The following is a 19089-nucleotide window of genomic DNA, read 5'->3' on the forward strand; positions in this document are numbered from 1 at the left end:
TAGCCCTCATAATTCTTTGATGACTTGAGACATTTTGTGATTCTGGCTGGCCTGGACTGTTCATCCTTTTTAATCCTGGACGCCAGGCACTGCAGCAAGACACATAATTCAGCTGTAGAGACCATGGCATGTGCTCTGAACGAGGACCAGAAACTGCTGGTGTTTCATCTCTTGGGACAGTAATTCCTAAAGTATTTTTGGGGTCAGAAGGACCTCAGTCTATTGTGTGTGAAGGGGTTTTTGGTGTCACATAGACTAAGCAATCCCTCGAAGTATTATTCAAACTTTCTCCAAGCTAGCAAAATCTCTCAGGCTCCATAAATCAAGAACTATAGGAATGAAATGATGTTTTAAATTCCTTGGAGAGAAGAAAGTGTGTCCTGCAGACACCACATTACTTGGGAACTGGAGTCTGCAAACATTTTGTCTAAGTAAATTCAGCAGCCAGAAGACAGTCAAGTTTCAAAGGATCTATAGAGATCCCAGTCCGTCCCCTTCCTACAAGGTAAGACCAATAAAATTTGTTGCTGTCATCCTTGGGATATGTGTGTCTAAAAAGTTCCTGAAGAGCCCAGTGGAGCATGCAGGACATGGGAGCCATTAAGGAATGTGCCAGGCTGGAGGCTAAAAGTCCTGTTAGATGTCACAGCCCTCAGGTTCACTGCTCAGCTGTGTCAGTGCCAGGGATGACTCACTCTCCTGCTGACCCAACATGGAGCAGTGCCAGTCCTCCTGCAGAGCAATCACACTAATTAATCCTCCCAAGGAGTGCAGATAATTGAGTGGCTTCTTCACATGCAGATTCCTTTGGTTTCTGTTTGTCCAGACCTCTGTAATCTCTCTGGGTCCTGAGTTAGGACCCCCCTGCCACAGTGAAATATCCTGGAGAATTTTTGGGTGGGATATTACCCATTTTTTCAAACTTCTGAAGCAACACACACAAAGGATGGATTACAGGATTCTCCATCACTTGGGATCCCTGAATAAGTCATGGATGTCTTTATAAAAAGCATAATCCAGTTCAGCCCTTAGGCTGACTCCTGGTACAGGATACAGTGGGTGAGGTTTGACATTTGTGTTATGTGGGAGGTCTGTGAGCATCTCCAGCTCTTGGGATGCAACTCCCCAGCACAGCCTTTCAACCTCTCCCACTTTACCTTTCCCTTCATTTCTCTCATAGGGAAAAACAAAATGCAGGACCTTGCCAGACCTGCCTTGCCATGCCAGAGATTGGGAATGCTGAGCTCAGCTACAGTGGCACTTCCTGGGAAAAAATCTGCCCAGTCCATCACTGCCCCATTCCTGCATCCCCTGGGCTGGGGGAAGACAACTTGCCCTCCTCCAGCCACACACTTGGGCCAGTCTCCACCCAGTCCAATGGCCAGGTGCCATCAAGCTCACAGGACTCACAGCAGCACCACCCATATTACCCCTGCAACCAGGAGGAGTCCCGAGGCAACTACGGCCTGCCCTCGCTCCCTGGGCATGGCGAGAGGCCCGTGCTGTGTTCCCACCTTTCCAGTGGTGATCTTGTGCCAGCTTCCCACCATGAGGCCTCGGAAACGCCCTGGAAGCAGTGGTCCCCTGGGCAGCGGCGGCCGGTGCAACATCATGTTGTCACAGTCAGGTAAGAGGCACATGGAGGGAGGCTCAAAAGAGCGTCTTCCAGACTTGGTGGGGGGAAGTGGGAGGGATGAGGAGTGTCTGAACTGTGATGGATGAAACATGGGTTTGCTCTTCAGCTCAGAGCAGCAGCTGCTCCAAAACACATGGAAGGATCCAGTTTGCTCTCTACCTATGTGTGGCATACAGAGAGCTGCCATTCCCATGCCAGGGAGAGATGGGATTTATTTCTCAAGGGAGTGGCTGGCTAAAGCCAAGGTCATTCAGTCACTCGTAGGTCATGCAGTGTGAATATGCCCATCTTCCTTTACCTTTGTATTTTCTCCCTTTGCACTCCAAGGCACCCAGCTGCCAGTCCTTTATCTTGGCAGAGTTCTCAGTGATGGGAACAGAGTTCATTTTTTTCCTGCCCCCACAGACACTCCTGCCAGTGCTGGAAGGGAGTGGCAGCAGAGAGGGTAATAAGCACTGGCTACAGCTGAGCATGAGAGATACAAAAGGGGGGAACATTATTTGGCTTTCCAGGTTGGGCAGCAACCAGTGTATGAATTCTTTGTTGACCATGACAGAATCCACTTGTGTGCAGTGCCCGGGTAACAACAGCCTGAGCTACAACCTCTGCTCCTTCCAGCCAGCACCATCCTTCCTCTAGAGTGTGCCTTTTAGGGTCCACTCTTGGCACAAGAGATCATGATCCCTTCACTGCTGTAGCCATAGCCACTGAATCCTGATAAAAAAGGATTCCTTTTTTGCCTGTGTACAGCATTGCAGTGTTAGGCACAAAAGCCCTTTAGAGTCTCATTTTCCAGCCATTTACATGGGATTTAATTTGCTTGTGTTTGTGTAGATGAACTGCAGTCAAAGAAGCCTGGGTCTTTTTCCTGAATCGTTTTCCTGGATCCTTTTTCTGGATCCTTTTTCACTCATATGCTATCAACAAAATTGCCAACCACGTCCTCTGTAACAGGTTATTTAAGTAGGAAGCACGGCTGGATTGTAAATCCCTGGCAGAGTGTGCAGCACCAGCAGTCAGAAAAGTGATAACATAATAATGCCAGAATGAGGTTTTTAATCCAAGCAAATCTGCTTGAAGAGCTATTGTGAGGGAATTAGCACAGGATGGGCAGTGTATTGCTGGAGAGAGACCTCACTTTGATAATCTGGGGAGGCTTTTGCTCTACTCCTCTCTGTCCTGAATCTACAGAGCATTAGTGTGATGAGCAAAACACAGAATCATTTATTACATGAGCCACCCGGAGTGACTCTGCCATGGGGAGCTCTCCTCCACTGCTTTTCCATTTCTCCCACTCATAACTAGGCTAGGAAGGATGAGCTGCCTCAAGGTCTCCACTTGGCTGCTGCAAGGAGGGGGAGCCATCTGCCCAACACAGATATTGGAGTGCAGCAGGACAGGAGCGTAGGAAGGTGAGAGGAGGAGGGAGCACTGGCTGAGCAGAGCTTGGCACAGCTGCAGAAGGATGTGGGAGCAGTCCCTTGGAAGTTGTGACCAAGCCAAGGCCATGCCAGACTGGGGCATGTTTCGAGGGGACGTTTCAGTGCAGAAAGAGAGAGCAGAACAAAACGTCCTGGAGATATCTGACCCAACAAGATGCAGCTTTTCTGACAGGATGCTGGTGGAAGGCTTGTCCTCAGGGATTAATTAACAAACTTTGGATCCCCTGGAGAAGGCTTTATTTCCCCTCCTAGAGCCCTTCAAGTAAGAGTAACAAATGCTCCTCTGTGAAGAAAATCCAAATAAAGTATTTTTAGCAGCTCCGCTGGCTTTTTGCTCTTATAGCCTGAAAAGGCAGTCTTTGGAGGGACCCAGGAAACAAATGAAAGTCACCTTTTTGGTGAGCTGAGCTGAACAGAAAATAAAAGCTATCTATAGTTGTTGCTAGCCCAGCTCATGAGATTTGGAAAAGAGGTTTCCTTTTGTCAAGAAACACTTTAGGAAGTGCAGGAAAAGCACTTAAAGAGAGCACCAGAGAGATTTTAATGGATGAGATCTGCAATGGGATTTCTATAGGACTGCATTGCTAATGTCCAGTACTCTCTGGAGGGTTTTCTGAGAGGGACAAAATGAAGAGTGACTACATGGCTTCCCATCCTGTTTGGTTAAAATGGGAGAGGAAAAGGCTCTATTATTCATTAAACTAATTCACACAGTGATAGAACTGTGTCAGCACTGGCTAACCTTGGTGCTTACAGCCCTGCAAGGGTTAACCTGCTCAAGGATCAGCCCAGCCCTGGGCTTCCCAGGAAAATAATAAATGAACACATCTTTTTTCCTTTCTGTCTGCAGACATGACAAAGCTTTCAGGATGCCAAAAAGGTATGTTTAACAGCAAAAGCTTCCTGTCCTTGTACCCTGTGATCAGTGCTCTCCTGTCCTGCTATTAGGAGAAGCAGAGTGCTACTGCTGGTGACAACCCAGCAGGCCCAGCTCCAGAGGCGAGGTCAGCACTCCTGGGGCTTTCCACTCTTTGGAAAAATCTCCATTTGCTTGTGAGATCAATTTAACCTGCATTAATGAATAGTAACACTGTCTTAGTAGCTGTTCTTGGGCAGGTGCCTGGCTCTAGCCCATACAGTAGCTTTATATATATAATAATTCTATATGTGTCTCTGTGTGTGTGTGTATATGTGTGTGTATATATATATAAGTGTGTGTGTGTGTGTAAGATTAATCCAGCTTGTACTATCAGAGGAGTAAAAAGGAAAAGAGCCCATCCATGAAATAAACTCATCTTTTCAAAAGACAGAAAATTTTAAATACATTTATCAAAATTAAAATAATTTGATTGCTTTCTACTTCTGTTTAAAATCTGACTTTTGTAAACTATTGCTTCTGGATAGTTTGGATAAGCACCTTCTGTCATCAGTGACTGAAGCTGATTCTTTTTGTTCTTTTTTTCTAATAATTGGGCATGGAAATATCCAAAACAGCCTCCAGAAATTAGGTACACTAATGAATAGAGCAGTTTTGTTTATTTTCATAGTAGTAAAGTCTTCATATATGAAAACAAACTTGAAAAGGTAATTGTAAATTAAAAAAAAAAAAAAGGCAAAATAAAAAAAAATCAAAAGTCACGTGAAAAGCTGCTTGAAGTGCTTGTGATAACTTCTAATTAAGAAATAGCTGAGATGGAGTCCCAGGCAAAAGGGGCAAAAGAGCGGGCAAGGAGAAACATTCCATATCAAATAAAGTTCATAACTATTTCACTTCCCTTCACAAATATTTGTCAGCTATTTTTGAACAAAGAATTTCTTATATTTCAGAAGTACATCAGAACACAAAAGAACTAGCCTGCCAAACCAGAGCAGGAGCCCATTCTGCTATCTTACATCTCAACTGATATTTCTGAGGAAGACAAAAATCTTGACACAGTAAAACCTGCATTAGTAAAAAATGTGGGAGAGCAACTTTCATAGATCATCCTATATGGGAGACAGTTTGTCCCAAAGGAAAAACAGAACTTGGATAGAAAATTTCACACGAGCTCCTTAAGAACAAAAGTAACTGGCAAATAATACTTGGGCCAGAGTAAGCTGCTTCCCTGGAAGGGTTTTGATGTCATCAAAATTTTGTGATACATAATTAAAATTGAATGTATTCTAGTGAATATGTATGAATTTAGAGCAGTGTCTAAATACACTAATTTAGACAATGACAGTGGGCTTGCTTGGGTCAGTTACCTTCAGGGACTCTTCAGAATTATCCAAAGATTTCTCAGGGTCCAGTTTGGAAATCTGTAGCTTAAACTGTTGCAGCCACCAGCTGACATTGCACAATGCGGGGGAAATTAAAAGGCTCTTTGTAATTTCAATCTTTGAACTTAAATGTTTAAAGCTTCATTCTGCTCGAGGACACAAGAGTCTGTTTTTTATTATTTCTGATTGAAAAAGCTGGAAAATGCAGAGAGGCAAAATGTAATTACCCGAGTTAATTAGAGCTGCCTGCAAATATTCAGTTAGAGGTGTAATATGTTCATTAATAGCTGCACTAGAGCCTCCAAGCTTCACAGTAAATAACTGCAAAACCAGAGACCCTGATTTTTCCCTTCCTGTTACTCACACCTCATTGGCTCAACAGCAGGTTTTGTGCTCAGAGCAGAAGCATCTGAGCAGAAGCATCTTAGCAGCTGCCATTTTTCTCCTCCTGTTGCCTGCAGTTACTCACAGCTGATTGCCGAGTGGCCGCTGGCCGTGCTGGTGCTGTGCTCTGTGGCGGCAGCGATCTGCACCGTGGCTGGGCTGCTGGTCGGGAATCTGCCTGACTTTTCAGAACCCCTAATGGTAAGTTCCTACAGCTGAGGGATCAATAGGAATGTAAGGAAAATCCACGCCCAGCCAGCGATATCATCCCTCCAAGATGAGCAGAATGTGCCAGTCTTGCACAGCTGTCCCTGACACACAGGGAGAACACAACCCATGCTCATCCCTCAGCCATGCTGTGCACTCCCACCAGTGCCCTCACTCCAGTGTGGAGACACTGCCAACACAAACTGGGATTGCTCCCTTTGCTCCCTTTCCAAGGCTGGAAGGCTGGGATTGCCCACAGTGAATAGCTAGGCTTGGCAGAGACTGGATAGAGGAGCTGGCTTTGGCTCCTACAGTCTGTGCATGAGACTTTTGGAGAGCGTGCCCTGTTCTGAGCACTATGCACGTGGAATGTTTTCCATGAGGAATGCCACATTCCCTAAAATCATTCCTGCCTCTGGTTCATGAAGGAATCTTGAGAAAATAAGAATACACTAGAGTTTGTCCACAAAAAGGAAAATTAGTGCCATTTCTGTAAGGGACTACTACACTTAAAAAGGAGGAGAAATTCTTATGAGATCAGGGAGAGATAATTGTAGCCATTGTTGAGGGTAAAGGAAAGAGAAGGGAAAAGGGAAAGGGAAAGGGAAAGGGAAAGGGAAAGGGAAAAGGAAAGGGAAAGGGAAAAGGTTCATATTTTTTCTCTTATCTCTGGGATGCAGTATTTCCAGGGAAAGTTCAATTCATGTATCTCTCCAAGATGCGGTAATAGTCTCATACAGTTTCCATGTGTTGGAGGAGACCTAAGGACAGCTGAGCTGAAGTGGAGCTGTGACAAAGCCCTTTTCCTTGCTGCAGGGTTTCGAGCCGCGGGACACCGACATTGGCAAGAAGCTCATTGTGTGGAGGAATATCGAGAGCCATACAGGCTACAAGAAGACCCTTTCCCTTTCTCCCTTTGCCAAGAAGAAAAGGTATTTGAGCTTGGTTTGGGGGATTTGAGGAACATGTTGGTTGTAAAGTCCCATATTCAACATTCCAAAATATCTATGTGAATTCCATACATGCTATGCTTAAAAGTAACCGAGGCATTGGAGGGTTTGAAGTCTGTGTGCCTGCAATGGATTTAGGCTCCTTATTGCTGTGTCTGGCACCAGAGCCTTGTCAGTGAATGTAACTCCCAGCCAAACACTCTCTTGTTAATAATCATAGTTATTAACAATAATCTGCCCTCTTGCTAGCTATGATGACCTTGGCGTTGGCAGAGGACAGAAGGCTGCTCAGGGAGAACAAGCAGCGAGGACACGGAGAATGGTGGAAACCATCTATGGAGCAGATGGATTCTTCTGTGGTCCCCCAGGTGACTGAAATCTTGATGAGGCAGTAAATATTGCATACCCAGAACTCAATTGACAGAACTCTCAGAACTCAGGACACAGGGAATACTCTGATTTTGCTCTAAGCAAGCAGTGTGTGCAATTCCACCTGTGAGAGTTCTGACAGTGCCCTCCCAGCACTTCATACATCAGTGGTCAGAAAAGGCTGGTTCAGAAATTCTGGAGAGTAGTTTCTCCTTCTTAACTCTTTGCCATATTTCTTGTTTTCCCTTTAGAAATATACCTTGACAGCACACGTTAAAGGACCAATGTTTTCACCATTCACCCATATCAAAAGTGAAGAAAAAACGGTGTATGCCCTGCTTGCTGTCTGCTCCCTCTCTCTTGTCTGCTCCCTCTCCCTCTCTGTTCCTTCCTTCTTTTCTTCTTGAAAAATGTACATGGCAGTAAAATTTGGAGAGAAAAACAGAAAACTCCAACACCCCCCCAGATTTGTCCCAAAATGGGCACTAGTAAGTAGAAAGAAGAGGAACAGCATGAAGATATTTTTATTCTCTTCCCTGCCTTCTATCCACTTCTGAAACAAGTCACACACAAAACATTCAGGTCCTTGGGGGTTTTTGGCTGAGCTCAAGCTCCTCCCTTGTTCCAGGGATGCAGAACCAGATGCCAGCAGTCACTAAAGGCAAGCTGACATTTGATTTTGAAAATGCCCTGATGCTGCTGACCAGTTTCAAGGGGCAGGGGTGAGGTCACACAAAGCACATGCTCAGTCTACTGTCTTGTGACCTGCTTCCCTCCAGGGAGCCCTCCAGAGCAGTCCTATGGACAAAGATATATATTTATTTTTTCTGTGAAGACAGAGTCTACTCCAAACAGCCTGGCTGACTCATCTTCATTACCTAATCCTTTTATGATTTTTTTTTCCTTCTTCTTTATATAGAAAAGAGCTATTCCCAGCTGGTATTTATGTCCACAACTGCTGGGAGCTTATGGAACTTGCAAGCAATTCAGTCTATGTGTCAAATGGAACAAGACAAGGTCAGTGATGGCAGGAAGAACACATGTACAGGCTGTCTCTTTTCTGTCTGCTGCAGTCTTTGATGTCTTGCTGAGAGGATGCCAGACAAAAAACAATGTCAGCTATTGCAACAGGTTTCACCTGGAGGATTCCAAAACATTTCACCTACTTGGCAATATAGGGATGATCCCACCTGCCAGTTGCAAATTAAACAAGAATAAATGGAGACTGAACAGGTCCAGAAGCCAAAGCTGTCCATCAGAAGCTGCTGAGGATTTTGGGCAGCAGAACATAATTACAGAAATTGAGCTAGCAGCTTGGAGACTGGTGGCAAGTTTTACAAGTGGAAAGTTTAATTGGATGAGCTGTATTTGCTATAGGAGCCAATTTTTCAAATCTGCAGTTATAAAATATAATTAATGGACAGGGTTTAAGTTTTGCAAAAGGCTACCGACTTTCCAAAACTTTGGTGTTTGGGATTTGTCCCTGGGAGGAGGGCCAGGAATGGGTCATACACCTTGGATAAAGGGAAAAGGGGGAAAGGGGGAGAGGAGAGGAGAGGAGAGGAGAGGAGAGGAGAGGAGAGGAGAGGAGAGGAGAGGAGAGGAGAGGAGAGGAGAGGAGAGGAGAGGAGAGGAGAGGAGAGGAGAGGAGAGGAGAGGAGAGGAGAGGAGAGGAGAGGAGAGGAGAGGAGAGGAGAGGAGAGGAGAGGAGAGGAGAGGAGAGGAGAGGAGAGGAGAGGAGAGGAGAGGAGAGGAGAGGAGAGGAGAGGAGAGGAGAGGAGAGGAGAGGAGAGGAGAGGAGAGGAGAGGAGAGGAGAGGAGAGGAGAGGAGAGGAGAGGAGAGGAGAGGAGAGGAGAGGAGAGGAGAGGAGAGGAGAGGAGAGGAGAGGAGAGGAGAGGATTACTGCAGTGAGTAAGGAACACTGAAACTGCAAGAGCGGGTCTGATCTGATGCCCCCTCATGTTTTTCAGATACGCTCACATGTGCATTTTAGAGACCTCTGCCAGCGCACTGAAGCCAATGAATGCTGCCCAAGCTGGTCTCTGGGGAACTACATTGCTGTCCTGTACAACAGATCTTCATGTCTGGAGATAACCCAAGGAGACATCTCCCACACCCTGGCCCTGCTCCGTGCCTGTGCTCCAGACTACCACCGAGGTGTCCTCACTCCGTCCTGCATAGGCCCCGAGGCCGTCAGACAGAAACACTCTCAGTGTGCCCAAGTCCCAGAGAAATGTACCCGCTTCAATGCCATCTACCAGCTGCTTCACTTCTTGGTTGACAGGGACTTTCTCAGTCCCCAGACAATGGAGTACCAAGTGCCCTCTCTCAAATACAGCCTGCTTTTCCTGCCTACAAGAAAAGGTGCATCTATGATGGGGATCTACTTAGACAACCTTGAAACTTGGGATCTGTTTGATAACTACACATCTATCACTGGAATGGACCTGGGCCTTAAACAGAAACTATTCCAGCACTACCTTTTACTGGATACTAAGTATCCAGTGCTGGCAATATTAGCTATTTTTCTAAGCATTTCTTTTTATTTACGCTCGGTGTTTATTACCTTGATGGTCCTGCTCGCTGTTGTCAGTTCTTTGATGATCTCCTACTTCTTGTACAAGGTAGCCTTTAGATTCACCTATTTCCCTTTTGTAAACCTGACAGCAGTCATCATTCTCAGCAGCATTTGTGCCAACCACACTTTTGTCTTCTTCGACCTGTGGAACCTCAGCAAGAGTCAGAACCCTTCCGCAGGGCTTGCTCAGTGGGTGAGTCAAACCATGCACCATTTTGCCTATCTCATGCTGGCCTCATGCTTCACAACTGGTGCTGCCTTTTACGCCAGCTACATCAGCAACATCACAGCCATCCGCTGCTTTGCTGTCTACATGGGCACCTCGGTGCTGGTAAACCTGGTTTTCATGATGACCTGGCTGCCCTCTTCGGCTGTGCTCTACGAGCGCTATATCGCAACGACCTGCGTTTACAAGCCAGAAGCCTACTGGAACAACAGCAGCCACAAGAGAGTCGCTCTCTCCATCCATTACATCCTCCGGGCTCTCCAGAACACACTGTCTGAAACCTCCAAGCTGCTCTTTGAAAAGCTTCTGCCTTGTGGGGTCATCAAGTTTCGGTACATCTGGATCTGCTGGTTTGCTGCCTTAGCCATAGGAGGTGCCTACATTTCCTGTTCCAACCCCAAACTCAAACTCCCGACTCTGGAGACATCATCTGTCCAAGTGTTCAGGCTGAGCCATCCCTTTGAGAGGTACGATTCCGAGTACTGCCACCAATTCATGTTTGAGAGGCTGGAGCATGGAGAAGGGCAGCGTATGCCTGTCACCATAGTCTGGGGCATTCTGCCCGTGGATAATGGGGACCATTTCAATCCAAAAAGCAATGGCACCCTAGTGACAGACACCACCTTCACCATCCAAAACCCTGATGCCCAGAAGTGGCTCCTTGAATTCTGCCAAAAAGTGAAGAACAAAACTTTCTATTACTCTGATGCAGAACAGAAATCTACTGTGTGCTTCATGGAGGAGTTCCTCAGATGGATGGACAGTCGCCAGTGCTCCCAGCGAGACCACAGCTTCAATCTTTGCTGTAACCAGTTCTCCTTCCCTTACAGAAGCGAAGTCTTCCTGCACTGCATCAAAATGATGCTCCTGGAAGAGGGCAGGGAAGGGGCAGAAACATATGATCTGGGCCTCAGATTTGATGGGGAGGGAAATGTCGCTGCCTTAGTGCTGCAGTTTCAAACTATCTATCACTATACCTTCAACTACAGCAGAGCCAAACAATTCTATGAGGAAATCAGCCTCTGGATAACAGAGGAAATGAAAACTGCCCCCGTGGGGCTTCAGAACGGATGGTTTACCAGTAAACTAGAGCTGTACAACCTCCAGCACAGTCTCAGCACAGAAACCATGGTGGTCATGGGGCTCTCTGTAGCCATTTCCTTCGTGGTGCTGCTGCTCACGACCTGGAACGTTCTCCTTAGCGTTTTCTCTGTTACTGCCATTGCAGGCACCGTCCTGGTAACCATTGGCCTCTTGGTCCTCTTGGAGTGGCAGCTCAATGCAGTGGAGTCTCTCTTCATTTCAGCTGCAGTAGGTCTCTCTGTTGACTTCACTGTCAACTACTGCATCTCCTATCACCTGTGCCCCCATTCCGACCGCCTGAGCCGAGTGGCCTTTTCCCTGAAGCAGATGAGCTGTGCCACAGCCATGGCAGCTTCTGCTCTCTTCTCTGCAGGGGTCATTATGTTGCCTGCCACAGTCCTGGCGTACAGGAAGCTGGGGATATTCATCATGATGATCAATTGTATCAGCTGTGGGTTTGCCAGCCTCTTCTTCCAGTCGCTCTGCTGCTTCTTCGGCCCGGAGAAGAATTGCGGGCAGATCCTTTGGCCTTGTGCCCACACCATGAAAGACTACTCTGATGACTCCGGGCCGAATGGAAACTTTGCCTGTGGGGGCAGTGAGAAGCAAAACCGGTTGCGGAAGGTCCAGGAGTCCAACACTGCAAACGAACAATACGAGCTCCAACCCTTGTCTAGGAAACTCAGCGACAGTTTTGACAACAGCACTTCCACAAGCAAGCTGTCCAACCGGCCCTCTGTGCTCTCTGAAGACATACAAGTTGAAGACAACAGATGCCCTCGAGTGGGAACGCACCCCTCCCTGGAAAGAGAGAGACACAGTCTGCAGGACACACTCGGAGACCAGCAGGTCAGCCTGTGCCAGTGTCCTGCCTTGCAAACTTCCTCTCCTTACAAGCACAGCACCTCAGAAACAGAAATTCACAGGGAGAGACTCTGCCGAGATTGTCGCTGTCGAAAGTATGGTCTGAAAGCATGGGATGGGTCTGGGCTGGACCACGTCCAGCCAGCTGGCATGAAAGAAGAAGGGCAGCTCAATAAATCCCAGTGCTCCAGTGATACTGCCCAGCAGCAGTCAGATTATACCTCAGACCACAGTCCTCTCCCTGCTGCTGACATCTACAAAATTCACAGATGCCTTTGTTCTCTTGGCAGCTCTTTTGATATGCTCAACATCTCCAGCGAGACGTCAATCAGCGATTTTGAGCAAGGCCTGAAGCTGGCTGAGTCAGCCAGTTCCTGTCCCGATGCCTTAGAGCTGTCTGACTCCTATGGTAACGCGGAGCGGGGCTACCTGAATGGGAAGAGAGATACCCTGCGGCTGGACCTGAGGGAGACTGTCTTTGATGTGTCTCCAGCTGCATCACAGCAGAACAGCTCTTCATGGAAAAATCGGTTTGGATTGGGGAACGAAGGGCCGGTCGTGCTGCCCAACAGCCAGCCAGACATGCCTGATGTTTGGATCAAACGATCCAGTGCACAAAGTTCCGGTTACAACAGCTGAGACCTCGCAGAAAGCAAAGCTGCTGCTAGGGAAAGGGGAAGCCTGAATGTCCTTAGAGCTGTAAATATCAATTTTTTCCTCCCACCTCTCCTAGAGCTGAGACTGAGACTATTTCTTAGTGTTTCAGCTGTGCAAAACATGTGTTTTCACAGGAATCAGCAGATCTGATGCCAGCGAGAGGATGTGAGAGCCATCATGATGAACTATGAACTACAAGCCCTCTGACTTCCAGTGTCTGCTGCCATGTTCACAGCTGTTCACAGGACTTACTGAGTAAACCTGGTTTGTCATTTCCTACAAGATGATTAGGTTTTGTTTGCTTGAGATAAATAATGACGCGAAGGTCCCCAGGTATTTAATGACAGAGAAAGAGAGCTCATGTTTAAAAAAAAAAAAAATTAAAAAAAAAATTCCAAAACTGAACTACTGAAGATCTAGGTATCAAATGAAGTGTATTGTGAATAATAAAAATTAAAGTACTTCATTTTCTATTTTATGAAAAGTCCAGATCTACAGACCCCATCAAAATAGCTCAGATATTATAAAAAGTCCTGTCAAGACTTCTGAGTTGACACAGCCTCTTCCTGACCATGGAAGAGGCTGAAGAATCCAGTCTAAATCTATTTCCAGTAACAACTTCTGCTTGTTTTACCTGAAGGAATTCTAATGCTGCCAAAGATTTTCAGTGTGAATTTTCCCCTTGAGGGATTAAGTCCTTGTCCCCCCAGACTCAGGTGCCTTGTTGTGTCCTCTTTACAGAGTGTTTCCACTCAAGGCATTCCCCTCAAATATGTAACTTTTTAAAATTCACATATCTGGTGAAATATTGAATTTTAGGGTTTTCCCCTCTCTATCAGAAACAAATAGGAAAACAAACATTGATTTGCCCTTATTTGTGGAAAAATAAAACATTCTCTCTACAAGTTGACATACAATAAATGCTTATAACAACCTTTCCTAAAATCTGTGTGATGTTTTTCACCAAGAGCACTGTGGTTATTCATCTTTTAAGTGCCCAATATATCTTCCAAAGGGAAGTATACATCTTTAAAATACTTATTCTTCTGACATCCAAGAGTTGTTCCTGCGCTGTGGGAGACAGACAGCAAATCCCTGATATCCATGAGTGATATGGACTTTTAAAACTAATACCAGAGTTTGAAACATGTCAAACATGTCAGTTGCGTGGGTCTGTATTTTTCATGTTTCAGTTTTAGGGTTTTATCCTAAAATTGTCATAGTGAATGTTCAGGTGGGTATTTAGGCAGCCAAAGCCACTGTCAGGCTGGAACTGCAGCATCCTCCTCAAGGAGCTGCTTCCCTTTGCTGTCGGGAGAGACTACCCACCCATTAGGAAAACCATGTTAGCAAACACTACAAAAATGTCTTTAAGTCGGGAAACATTTTAAACAGATGCCTTATTTCACCTTGCGGCATTGGAGGGTAATTTTAGTACCTCACACACCAGCAGCATCGGCACCCTCACAGCTTTTGACACCTACACGTCCGCACAGACGGCCACAAACCCCTTGATCTTCGGGCTTCGAGTGCCCAAACCACAGGGTGAGACAGTGTGAGGGAAGGAGGGAGGGGAGGAAGGAAGGGAGGGAGGAAGGAACTGCGCTCCGCCTTTCCGTAAGGGCAGGAGCCTCGCGCGCGGCCGCTCCCCCGTAATGGCCGCCAACGCCTTCCCTGAGGGAGGGGGCGCGAGGCAGAAAACGGCGCGAAGGAGACGGAGCGCGAGCGAGGAAGCGGCGCAGGCGCCCCCGCCCTCAACCCCCACTCGCGCGCGCCACCCCGCCCCGTGCGCTCGCTGCCTGCGCCGCGCCCCCGCGCATGCGCAGAACCGCCCAACCGTCCCGGCGCGGTCCGGTTTGAACTCCTGAGGGGAGCGCAGCCGCCATGGACAGGCGGCTCTCCCGAATCCCCGTGCACTCCCGGCCTCGCCACCCCGAGCCGTCCGCTGGTGAGTGCGGGGCACGGAGGGGCACCCGGGGGGCACGGCTGGCACGGCTGGCACGGCTGGCGGGGTTCGGCCGAGGAGTGCAGCGGAGCGCCGGCGTTAGGGAGCTCCATCGCTGCCTGGCTACGTGGTGGCTGTTCCAAAACCATATTAGAAGCTTTATTCCACTGTTTTGTCCCTGTTTAGGACTTAGGTAACGCTCAGCCTGCTGTGTGTACCCTCCACCGGCTGAAGGCGGCGGCCCATTCATGCGAAAGATGCTTAATTCACAGTCTCTTTTCTAAATCTTTTAATACTGCTTACAACACCTTATAGTATTTTATAAGCGGGAGACACCCATGAATAGCGTTAAAAACATGGGAGCTGGGCTGTATCGGTGGAAACTCCGCGTTGCTCTAATGTAAATGTGCTCATGGGTGTGTCATTTGAAAAATACTTAACTTGAGGGAGAAAAAGCAACTTCCTAAACCCGGTAAGTGAACAAAGCTTAATATACTTAAACATACTTTAAGTTTAAGGCTGGCGGTGGACGACACGGTTAACAGGCTGAACTATACTTACATAGTTTAAGAACTTAAACAAGTTGTGATTTAAGAGAAATAAACTCTACATAAAAAGCTAGTTTTCTGTGTTATTTTGGTAGCTATTCACTCGTAGCAAAATATGGTGCTTTCTTAACAGATCTTCATGTGGGCTGTGTTTGTTTTGCTTCCAGTATTGAACAACAACGTTGTGGCACGGTGTCTGCTTGATGTTGAGACCTTCTTTATTGTGTATTATCATTTCAAACTCTCACTAGTGGTAGCCCGGTAATTGTATTTTAACACTGTCTACATCTGACCTATTTGTGGCTTATTCTGGACCCTTGATCCTGGGTAAAACTTGAGGACTGCTTTTAGTTATTTCGACCTTAAAGTCTCCATTCTAGCCAGATATAACTGCTTTACCTCAAATTAAAGGCTTAAGAGACTTTAAAGGAGGTTACTTCTAGTCTGTGGAGTTTTCACAGTTGTCTTTTTCTTGCAGAATTGCAAACGAATTTTACTTCAAAGAAAAAATGTGTCAGCAAAACAGCAGAGCCAGAGCTCAGCTTGGTTCCCGGTCTTAACTTTGCCTCAAACATTCCAGCAGACAGTGTCTTCGAGCCTGCAAACCAAGGGTAAATCAAAGCAAAATATTGATGGATTTGTTTGGCAGATGTCCTAAAGATGGCTCATTTGGTCAAACTAACAGGTTTGGTGATCTGCAAGAACATAGTAGTCTTCTGGAAAATGCATTTTTATCTTTCTTTTAAGGTTGCCTAAGACTGACAAGAAAGTGGAACCGGTTTCAAAGAAGACAGTGGCCAAACGGTATGTGCCTCCCATCTCTGCTAGTTGTCCTTGTGCTGTGGTGTTCTCCTGTGGTGAGCTCTCACCCACGTGCAGCTTTCCTGCCAAGTTTGCTAATTAAATCTGTTGGTCAGAAACAAAAACAAACACTTTAAAATGGGCAAAGGGAAATCAGGAGGTGAGCAACACTGGTATTTTTGCCCCTGAGTCTTTGCTCTTTTTAACTCCACAGCCCTCTCAGCAGACACCAACTAGAAGCAGAGCTGAAAAACAAGAATCAGTTGGTGGAAACACTCAAACAACAACTAGCAAGAGCAGAGGTAAGGGTAAGAGAGAAAAATAAATAAACTGTTGAGTAATTTCTGTATTCTGATCCATACAGGATCATATTAAGGATAGTCTTTCTTGTTTTCTTGTCTTCATCAGAATGTCTTTGTATTCTCCTGCAAGTTGTTTTCCCATCCACTCAGCTCTGGGGAGGCCAAACTGGGAATATGTTGTCTAGTTCTGGGCTCTTGGTATAAAAGAGATATGGATGTACAGACAGAGTCCAAGAAAGGGCCACAGAGATGGTTAAGGGACTGGAGGAAAGGCTGAGAGAGCTGGGACTCTTCAGGGACTTCTGTTTCAAACAGATCTGATTTTGTGGATTCAGTTTAGAGTCAGAATTGGCACTTCATTATTCCCTGGCTCTCAGAGATATCTCTAGGACATGCTTAGTACCACTTCTGTCATGTCATGTACAGGAGGCCCAACTGGTAACATACAGCTGTAAAATCTCACTTTATTTTCCAGTTCTCAATCTGTGGGATGATCATTCATCTCACAGCTTAATTTTCTTAAGAGCCTCTGAGACTTCCTATGGAAAGTTCCCAAAGCTTCTGACACTATCAGCCAGATCACCCTAATCCACATGCTTATTGATCTTCTTGGAGAATTGCATTCAACTTAGGAGGTTGATCAGCTTATCCAATTGCCTGGTAATATCTGGATTGTGTAGGGAATAATGCTGTGGCTTAAAGACATAAGACTCCCTTTTCTTCACAATGTTTATATGCTCCTCAGTGTGTGCATTATTTATATAAATGAGAGGGAGCACAAGAAAAGATAGAGTTGCCTAAAAGGAATTCGTCCATGATAATATTTTTCTAGTAATTGCTCTGGTGTGTGGATGTAATAAATGCATTCATCCTGTCAAGAAGCAGGAGCAAGGACCTGCAACAGCCTAATGTGCTGTGGTGGTAGAGACAGAAGGCAATGTGTGATTCTTGGTGCCAAGTGCAGCACTTGTTGAGGTTGTTATTGTCAGTATTACTAAGGAGAAGAAAATCCCCTTGGGAACTTGTCTCACTTACAACCTGTGTTAATGGCAGGGCAATATTAAGTTAAGGGAGTTAAAGAAGGAGAATGAGAGGCTGGTCCATGAAGTTGAGAAGCTCAAGAAAATTCAGGAGACTTGCATGACGATTTTAGAAAGCAGAAACATCAATCCTGGTAAGGAGTTTGCACTTTGCTTACATCCTGGTACTCCTTCTCCAGAATGTTTATTTTTTGTGGTTTTTTTTGTGGTTTTTTTTTTTTTTTTTTTTTTTTTTTTTTGTTTTTTGTTTTTTGTTTTGTTTTGTTTTGTTTTTTTTTTGTTGTTGTTGTTTTTTTGATTGTTTTTTTTGTTTGTTTTTTTTGTTTGTTTGTTTTTTTCTTCTTCTGTTGTGACTATTCATAAGAAATTTGGACTGTGCTTCCTTTTTTAGGGAATACTGCTGGAATTCCAGAGTTTGGGGGTTTTGGGGAGTTTTTTGTGGCTTAAGAACAAGAACTGCTCCCCATAGTAGGCCCTGCCCTGGATAAACTAATTTAGTATTTCTTGCTGCGGAAAGTCACTTTGAAAAGCTGTTTGTTCTCAGAGTTCTGTGTATATTAGAGGTTCACTAATGCACCTCCTGAATTACTTACAGGTAGCAACATAGAGGAGGAAAAAGAGACGCGTGCTTGCTGGGAAAAGACAACAGTAAGAAAAGCTTGAAATGGGCTTTGAGGGGTCTGTGTGCCCCTGCCCTCCTCTCCTGATGCTGAAACAGCTGAGACTCACGTTTATTTGATCATATTAAAAGTCATTTTCCTTTTGACTCTTCAGATGCTAACTAAGAAGGTTACAGAAGAATTGATGCTATTTTGTCACAGTGTTGCAAAAGAGAAGGAGATGCTTGAGGTAAGACTGACTCAACCATGCAGTGAGCACCAGTCCCTCAGGGAGGTTATTTTGCTCCTCCCAATCCTCCTTTCTTCCACATGAACCAGATGAAAACCTGTTGTTTATATCAAAAAATTCCTCTTTTGATATAAACACACTTATTAAGGTAAATATTACTCCCCTTTTAAATAGAGGGATCCACCAGCCTGGTTTTTATTCTGGAAGTCAGAGTTTTTGATTTAAATTGGAAACTGTTGCAGAGCAGTGACCCTGGTAATCTCTGCGGGAACTGAGAAGTGTGCAAGCACAAGTGGCTTAAATAATTACCAATATGCAGACCAAAACAGTCATTAAATTACAGTTCTACAATTCTTGATAGGAAGCCCAAGAGCTAAAATATAATTGTTATAGGAGACTTCCTAAATTTTGGCTATAGATAAATTTACATTTCCCACAAGCAACCAAGGTAAAAGAAATCCCAGACTCAGTTTAGTAGGAAGAGCTCAGATGCTTTAGAACTTGGCTTTTCTGTTCCTTACTCTGGTGTTAGTCAAACGTGGTGTTGCACTGACTTCTCCACAGGCAGCCATGGCCAGGTGGAAATCAGCACAAGAGGAGAACCAGCATGCCTTGGAGAAGCAGTCCTACGTTCAAGCTCAAATTAAGGAATGGAAAGCCATATTTGAAGCGCTGGGGAATCTCCTGGCAATGTGAGGCACAAGGATGGACTGGGATATTTGCTGTTTCACCCCTAGTTCAGTGGTCCCTGTTTGTCAAGCCTAGTTCCTGTGTTTGGTGATCTAAACGCCGAGCTGGTCGCTGCTCCCCGGCGGGGTAGGGACGGACGGGAGGCTGAGGCAGCAGCGATGGCCGGTCAGCCTTGTGTCGGGCGTTCGCCGCTCTGCTCCGGTCTCCAGCGCTGGTGGTTTTAGTTCATTAAACGTGTTCCAACGACGTGGGCTCAGC

The 19089-nt window shown here is 45.8% G+C and overlaps 3 protein-coding genes across 10 annotated transcripts in view; 2 read left to right on the top strand and 1 right to left on the bottom strand.

Moving 5' to 3' along the window:
* Positions 1–14345, bottom strand: part of CCDC9B (coiled-coil domain containing 9B) — a 67188-nt gene extending 52843 nt beyond the window's left edge. For 6 of the 8 annotated variants that reach the window (XM_053944430.1, XM_053944433.1, XM_053944437.1 and 3 more), the window contains exon 1: positions 14095–14345. The gene's annotated coding sequence lies outside the window, so the exon portion shown is untranslated. Of the gene's footprint in view, positions 1–14065 lie in introns of all 8 variants that reach the window. The other 2 variants (XM_053944431.1, XM_053944432.1) reach the window with 2 other exon arrangements.
* Positions 991–13593, top strand: DISP2 (dispatched RND transporter family member 2). Its single transcript, XM_053944440.1, is given in 8 exon segments — positions 991–1143; positions 1146–1627; positions 3929–3958; positions 5799–5922; positions 6745–6860; positions 7128–7246; positions 8167–8264; positions 9219–13593. Coding segments are annotated over 8 exon segments (4542 nt in total). The 3' UTR covers positions 12639–13593.
* A 115-nt stretch (positions 14346–14460) lies between the features above and the next one.
* Positions 14461–19077, top strand: KNSTRN (kinetochore localized astrin (SPAG5) binding protein). Its single transcript, XM_053945672.1, has 8 exons — positions 14461–14604; positions 15628–15760; positions 15897–15953; positions 16165–16252; positions 17306–17426; positions 17888–17940; positions 18067–18141; positions 18706–19077. The coding sequence occupies exons 1-8, from the start codon at positions 14541–14543 to the stop codon at positions 18835–18837; spliced, it is 723 nt and encodes a 240-aa protein (XP_053801647.1). The 5' UTR covers positions 14461–14540; the 3' UTR covers positions 18838–19077.
* Positions 19078–19089: the final 12 nt, after the last annotated feature.

This window comes from Vidua chalybeata, chromosome 6, assembly GCF_026979565.1.
Source record: "Vidua chalybeata isolate OUT-0048 chromosome 6, bVidCha1 merged haplotype, whole genome shotgun sequence".
NCBI classification, from domain to species: domain Eukaryota; kingdom Metazoa; phylum Chordata; class Aves; order Passeriformes; family Viduidae; genus Vidua; species Vidua chalybeata.